The 7,539-nt window shown below is 40.7% G+C and overlaps 1 protein-coding gene across 2 annotated transcripts; it reads left to right on the top strand.

The window, feature by feature from the left end:
* Positions 1 to 884: 884 nt before the first annotated feature.
* On the top strand, positions 885 to 7,197 carry LOC117455580 (formyl peptide receptor 2-like). Of its 2 annotated transcripts, none has more exons than XM_034095142.1 (3): positions 885 to 978; positions 4,381 to 4,561; positions 4,809 to 7,197. In XM_034095142.1, exons 2-3 carry the CDS (start codon positions 4,388 to 4,390, stop codon positions 5,691 to 5,693), a joined length of 1,059 nt encoding a protein of 352 aa, XP_033951033.1. In that variant the 5' UTR covers positions 885 to 978; positions 4,381 to 4,387; the 3' UTR covers positions 5,694 to 7,197. The 2 variants fall into 2 exon arrangements, with proteins under 2 accessions (XP_033951033.1, XP_033951032.1); XM_034095141.2 differs by having other exon boundaries at positions 892 to 1,153.
* Positions 7,198 to 7,539: the final 342 nt, after the last annotated feature.

The following is a 7,539-nucleotide window of genomic DNA, read 5'->3' as shown; positions in this document are numbered from 1 at the left end:
TTTCTGAAATGCTGTGGTGTTTTCTGAAATGCTGTGGTGTTTTCTGAAATGCTGTGGTGTTTTCTGAAATGCTGTGGTGTTTTCTGAAATGCTGTGGCGTTTTCTGAAATGCTGTGGCGTTTTGTGAAATGCTGTGGTGTTTTGTGAAATGCTGTGGTGTCTTGCACTTCAGGGCCACCGTAACAGCCGGAGGGAGGGGGAGCTGCGCTGCGGAAGAGCAGAGTGTGAGCGCTGTCACCTTCCCTTTACAAGCTTCAAAAATGTATTTATCGTGTGATTTTAATTCTGATTATATCTGATATATATGCATTTATTATTTTCTTGGCCTAACTTTTATTTATTTTTTCTCCAGTTTTCTTTATTTCTTTGTACACCTTAATTTCTATTTGTTTTTGACACAATAATGCCAATGTTGTATTAGGATGATTCACGGGAGGGCTACTTCCCATAAGCTATGCTTCATCCCTCCCGCTTCTACTCATTTTGTTTATCTGTGTGTATGAATTATACTTTTTTCTTTTTTGGATGAATTAGTAGAATACAAATATAAATTCAAAAGAAATTAAAGATAAGCACAAGAAATATTTCCAATTCAAACTGATAACCATAACGTAAATAAAACTCCCGTAAGAAAGATCGAATATAATATTAAATAGCCTAAAATATTGTATTGTTGACAACCATAGCTACAGTTCTTCTTCTTCACTGTGAGCATTGCTGCAATTTTTAATGATTTACATCCACCTGTATACTAATGTGAAACCATTGGTAAAAATTGGTCCCAACCTTAAAAAGATGCTCCATAGCGCTACTATTGGTTTAAAACTCCACTATTGTTGCCTGAATCTGTTATTATGTTGAAATTGAGGAAACTTCCTCAATCTCGTTCCACTTTTAGTTTTCTTATCTGTTTCCCCAAGAAGTCGAAGTCATTCTCTTCTTTACATGCGCTCTTCGATTATTCATATGAGGCGACAGGTGATGACATGTTTTTCTTTCTTCTAAGCTTAAAGGAAGTTCTATAGTTTCTGCACTTTTCTTGTTTCCCCTTTGAGGGCAGCCGTTTCCTTCTGTAATCTACAGAAACACACTTAACTTCTCAACTGGATTGTTTTAGTTTTATTTTGAAGCTCAACTGCAGTTGCTCCCATTGGTAAGGTTACTTTTAATATATGAAATGTTATCTGCTTGTCCTCAGCCTCATTGAACCAAATATCTGGTTGGCCTTCTCTGCCATCTTTCATTTCTCACAAAATGTTACTGTTACTGGTATCTTGCTATTTATATCAACAACCATTTGATGTCTTCATGTCAGATGTCACTGTGTGTCATATGATCTGTTGCATTCCCAATGTGCGGCAACAGACAGTGTGAACCGACAGATGCTAGGTCATGGATGTTTGATACTTAACTGGTAAACACTTTTATTTCCCCCCAAAACAGTCCATGGAGCCTTCTTAACCTGATGACCTCTAAGTGTTACTTGATTTATTTGTTTTATTCAGCGAGGCTGGCATTTTTTTCATGGATGTGAAAATTGTGGGCATGGTCTTGACAAACTTGGATACAAGCATAAATGTTGCATATTTGTCTTTTAACCTTATAATGAAAGGTTGATTTTGTTTTATCTCTTCATGTCTTGCCCAGTCTTAAACGTCAATACATTTAAGACTGAGAATAAAATAACTCCTAGCTTCACAAAGGGCTTCTTGTCCATATTGACTTTTTAAGTCCAGTTTAAACGTGAGCCAAATACTTTATACTACATTTGAATACAATAAAACATTAAAAAGATACAATCTATACATACAAAGCTATAGTCTGATAGTATTCAGACACAAAACTCTGATGTCATGCCATGAGTTGTTGCTGATATTTTTAATTGGCACCCTTGTTTAGATTCAGCAATTATGTTAAAGGTCTCTTAGTTGTCCCTTTTAGCAGTTAATGTGACACGGATAATTGAATTATAGCTGACAATAAATGCTTAATAAATGCTTGCAAGTTGACTGAAAGATGTTTTTCTTGCACGTCTTCTTCTTGTTTGGAGTTTTTAGCATGAAAGCAAACGAGGAAGTAATCTAAAACAACGGCGTTCATACCGACCCTGTGTAGTGCGGCTAAAGCGTACCCTTTTTACCCCCTTTGGTTCCAGTTTGTTTCGGTTTATTAGTAACTGTTGTGCGTACTAAACTGGTCATACTTAAAGAAACACAATTTGTATCTGTCACAGAAACATAGCGAGTTATGGTAATTGTATTGCCTATAAACATTTTTATTTTCCTTTTTTAATTGGGTAACTATTATCCTATTTGTGCATACAATCTAGCTTACGGCGGCGTATTTCCACTGCAGGGCCTCGCACGGCTTAGTACGGTATAGTTAAGCCTTGGTAGGCCAGGCTCACTTTATGCTGCGTTTCCATTACAGTTTAGGAACTGGGGTAGTAACTATAGTAACGCAGTGTAGGCGGAGCCGTGACATCATCTTCAATTCGAAACACAAAACCAACATCAGCTGTTAGCCCTCAGAGCTCACAGCTCCACATATCTGTTCAGAAACTATAGACAAACGTTAAACAAGTACAAACCACAGACTGCCTGTGTCATGGCGAATACAGTCGCTGGTTTATTTATGTCTGTAGGCCGTTGTTGTGAGTGTGGACGGTCGGAGCATATACAACGTTAGCTTAGCCGATCTCCATTCAGAAAACATGCATTTTAAAAGGTTTTTCGCCTGCCGTCTGTCTGCAGACTTGTCAAAGCATTAATTCATGGTTTTTACTAACCGGTATCAGTATGTTGTTACTTCGGCATCATTTTGAAACGTGTATTACAATTAAATCACGGTTAAATATGTTCATTTTGTTGTAGTTGCCAGCAATTCTCTCACTAGTTTAGCATACTCATACTTTAACTTAGTTGTTGGCCCGGAAAGAACCTCGATTTTGGAGAGCCATAAAAACTGTGAAAAAGTACCCGCTAGCCGGAACTACGCATAGTGGAAACACAACCAAAAACGGGCACAGCTTAAACCGCGCTCCGCGCTGTAGTGGAAATGCGCCACTAGTGTAGTGTAATACCAGAGTGTACTGCATGATACAGCCCAGCTGTGCTGTGATTGGCTAGTACACATTAGTTTATTTTCAGTAACCAGTTTAGCTAGCTAATGTAGGAGCAAACACAGTAGTGGTGGCTTAAAGCCCAGCTCTGCTCCGCGCCGTCCGTTAGATGAGCCTGGTCAGATTAATAAAAGAAGGAGTTCAAAACACCGGCATAAAAGTTATAACAATAATCTGATTTTAATGGTAAAAAAACACAATACAAAAGTACAGAGTGCCCTGTAACAGAGCACTCCGGGCTCCCCGCTCTGCTGCCGTGTGATACAGATATCGGGACCAGCCAGTCAGAAACAGGGGGCATTTGGCATGAATAAACAACAGTATATATGGACATATTTGGGGCGGAGAGTCACTTCTTATCTTCCACCGGACTCCACTCCTTTAATTTCCCAAGGAAGGTTTCACACAAACTATTATTTCCCAAACAATCAAACATTATACACAGATATATTGGTGCTTGAGATTATATTGGCCCCAGAAAGAACCTTGAAAAGAACCTGTGTGTGTGTGTTGGTGAGAGGAAGTGTGTGTGTGTGTGTGTGTGTGTGTGTGTGTGTGTGTGTGTGTGTGTGTGTGTGTGTGTGTGTGTGTGTGTGTGTGTGTGTGTGTGTGTGTGTGTGTGTGTGTGTGGTGTGTGTGTGTGTGGTGTGTGTGTGTGGTGTGTGTGTGTGTGTGTGTTTGTGTGTGTGTGTGTGTGTGTGTGTGTGTGTGTGTGTGTGTGTGTGTGTGTGTGTGTGAGGGAGTGTATGTGTGTGTGTGTGTGTGTGTGTGTTGTGTGTGTTGTGTGTGTGTGTGTGTGTGTGTGTGTGTGTGTGGTGTGTGTGTGTGTGTGTGTGTGTGTGTGTGTGTGTGTGTGTGTGTGTGTGTGTGTGTGTGTGTGTGTGTGTGTGTGTGTGTGTGTGTGTGTGTGTGTGTGTGTGTGTGTGTGTGTGTGTGTGTGTGTCCGGGTCCTGGCGTGTCCGTCCGCCGGTTTCTATCTCGGCTTCCTTTCCTTTCCACCCGTCCCCCCTCCTCCCTGTTTACTTCAATACCAGTTCCAGATACTCCCTGTTTACTTTACTACAGTTTCGAACCACTATCTGTTTGCTTTACTAACTAGCCATAGGCTTGTGAAATACAAAAACTTAAATGGGCCCTATTATACTTGTTGGGGTTTTCGCTTTCCTGTAGTGTGTCATAGGTTTTTGTGCATGTAAATGGTCCACAAGTTCCCTCCAGAGTTTCTAATATTTTGACTGTGTTGTATTCTCTTTTTCCAGCCACACAATGTCTCTCAATGCATCCTTTCCACTCCTTAACCCTTCCAAGAATGACCAGGCATCAATTAAGGACGCTGAAGCCATCATGAAAAACGTCTCCATGGTCCTCTACGCTCTGACTGTCCTGCTTGGCATCCCAGGGAACTCCATGGTGATCTGGGTGGTTAGATTCAAGCTCAAGGTGGATTCAAAGAGTATTACGAGTTACAAATGTATAAAAATGAAATATTTTCCTGAAGCTGATTGTCCTATTCTTGTTGTGTCTGCTAAGGATCAGCTCAGTGTAAACAAGAATTACAAACTAACTTTTAACATGTCTATCTCCCTTTGAGTATGAGCATAATACAAAGCAATATCCAAGCAGTTCATCTGTTTTCCTCTTTATTGACTTTTATTATTGCTTTGCTTCTGTTTTTCCTCCTCCTCAGCTAAATGTAACCAACGTTTGGCTGTTGAATCTGGCGATAGCGGACTTGATCTTCTCCATCACGCGAATCTTCTCCCTCACCAAGAACCTCTTCTTCGACCACTGGCCATTCGGCACCTTCATCTGCAAGTTCAACGGCTTCTTCAAGTACACCAACATGTTCTGCTCCGTCTTCCTGTTGGCTGTGATCAGTCTGGACCGAGCCCTCTGCGTCTGGCATCCCGTCTTCACCAAGCGGCGTCGCACCATATGGGCCGCCAGGGTGGTGGCTTTCTGCGTCTGGTGCTCAGCGATTATCTTTAGCACTCCATACCTTGTCTACCGCAAAGTCTACCTGGGGAAGAACAACCTGAGCAAGTGCTCTATGGAGGTGAAGGAGGGGAACACCATTGCTAAACCAATTCTCTACTCAATCCGCTTCCTCTGTGGCTTCATGATGCCTTTCCTGGTCATCCTTATCTGTTACATCCTTGCCGCAATTGGTATCCGTCGAACCCGCCTCACAGGGAAGTCCCGCTCCCTGCGCATATTGGCATCATTAGTTGCTGCCTTCTTCCTCTGCTGGGCGCCATACCACTGCCTCCTGCTGGTGAAGATGGTGGACAGTAAGAACACAGTGGTGAAAATCTGGCACCCTGTGGCGAAGGGTGTCGGCTACTTTAACAGCTGTGTGAACCCGCTGATGTACTTCTGCATTGGGCTGGGAGTGAGGGGGCGGTTCAGGCAGAGTCTGGCGGGGGTGTACAGGAGAGCTCTGGCGGACTATGGGGAGGGACAGGTGACCCAATCCCACGACCAATCTCTGGATGACAGCAGCGGGTCAAAGCACAGTACTGCCATAGTGGCAGGAAGCAGTCTCACAACAGTGGAGGTAGCTAGAGTTTGAGTCTCTCCCAAAGTGTCCTGCATTACTGGTGGTTTTTATTATTAAGTCACACTGGAATGACTGTCTGTGATTTAGATCAAATCTCTCACATATGTTTAGATCAGCTAACTAATTCATAATTGGATCGATACAATTATGATAACCTCCCCTCTAGAGTTAACACAAATGACACATATTGATTATGACAAAACATAGCAGAAACAAAAAGACAGTCATTTGTTATGTTTTTATGTCTTTTATAAGAGATTCTACTGAAATATTCTGTACCGTAAAGGAACTCATTAACACCAACATCCCCGGTTGTCATAATGCTGTGTACCTATATTTTTTTAACAGGGCATTCTTTTTGAAAATATCCACCAAGAAAGTCTAATTGACTGTTTATTGTATGTTCATATGTATACAAGTATTCATAGTACTTGTTCTTGCAGACCATGAAAGTTGTATTAAGTGCCACGGCGATATATTAGAAGGTACAAAGGTTGGTTATAGTAAAAGGAGTAGTATAACGTTTTTAACTGACTTTCTCTGTATTTGTATATATATATTGGTCAAAGCAATCCTATGTCTAAACTGAAGACCTCATGATGAAGGGAATCATCGGATCGATGTTGATATACTGAGATCGGATTCACAATTTCCTGTAAACTGTGTTGTGATGTTAGTTATGTCACAGATGGAAAGTGGAACTGTGGTAAGTCTGGAGGAATAGGAAAGACAAGAGGGGGAAGTGAGACTATTCAAAGGAAAGCCAGTTATAACACTGAAGGAAAGATGAAATGAAACTGTACATTAAATCCACTTGAAAAACTAGACGAGCTAGAGTGCAGAACTCTGACATGTGTGTCTCCAGGTTAACTTTTCCAACACCAGCCCAAAACTGTCCCACAAGAGCACGGAAATATATTTGTTTAATTTGAGGAGAAACCCTTCCAAACCAAAAATGTGGTTTCTCTAATTTGTAATCCACCAACCAACCACCAAACCAAGTGGCTTGTGTTCTTTCAAAGCAGGCCACTTAATGAGCTGGTTTCTTACAGCAAAACACAGCTAAGAGACGACAGAATATGTTGTCAGTTCAGAAGTTCCGTTAGCTGTTAGCTGTTGCTATAAGCACACACAACATAGAGTAAAGACAGCACCACTCATGACGGTTTTAAACAGACAATAAAATACATTTTTCAAAACATTTGAATCATCACAACCCAAGAAGTCCTTTATCATACAGTGATAAATAAGTTCAACAATTATTGATCTTATTGGTCCAGTAATATGGGAGATTAGCCATGGAAAAGGAGGAAATGTAAAGCTAGCAGCGAAAGCAAGATGCCTTTGTGTCATTTGGTTTATATGCATATTTTGTGTTCTACCATCAACATTTTGTGTTCTACCATCAGAGTCAAAAGGGTTTCATGAGTGTAATTGTATGCTCTGTGGGCAGATAATTTGTTTCTGTTATGGGACACATGCATATGGAAAATAATAAAATCAAGCCTTGACCAACGCCACAAACATCAGTCCTTAGCAACAGGCTCATAAAACACAGCAGTACCAGCTCTTCAGATTACTTTCTCCTCACTAAGATACACATATATGCCATCACACTGTTTGTCTTTAGGTTTTATGGTACTTCTGTTCTGCTGAGTACTGTAGCAGCAGTATTATGATGAATGTATGAAGCTCACAGTGTTACACTTTGATTTAAAGTTCACAGCATAGAGGAATAATCAGCTTATTTCACACTATTTTTTTGTAACATTTCTTCAAAACATCTGTATCATATAATCATACTGTATTACCTTTGAAATACTGTAACATGCAAAGTTATATCTTTTTAAGCTGTTTT

Source organism: Pseudochaenichthys georgianus, chromosome 11 (genome assembly GCF_902827115.2).
Source record: "Pseudochaenichthys georgianus chromosome 11, fPseGeo1.2, whole genome shotgun sequence".
NCBI classification, from domain to species: Eukaryota; Metazoa; Chordata; class Actinopteri; order Perciformes; family Channichthyidae; genus Pseudochaenichthys; species Pseudochaenichthys georgianus.
The sequence above is the reverse complement of the archived record's forward strand: the minus strand, read 5'-3'. Positions and strand labels throughout refer to the sequence as shown.

What these genes read in the sequence shown, in the direction of transcription:
- LOC117455580 (XM_034095142.1), top strand. Translation starts at nt 4,388, where the DNA reads ATGTCTCTCAATGCATCCTTTCCACTCCTTAACCCTTCCAAGAATGAC. An exon ending in TGGTTAGATTCAAGCTCAAG is followed by an intron (nt 4,562 to 4,808) that starts GTGGATTCAAAG and finishes CCTCCTCCTCAG; the next exon opens with CTAAATGTAACCAACGTTTG.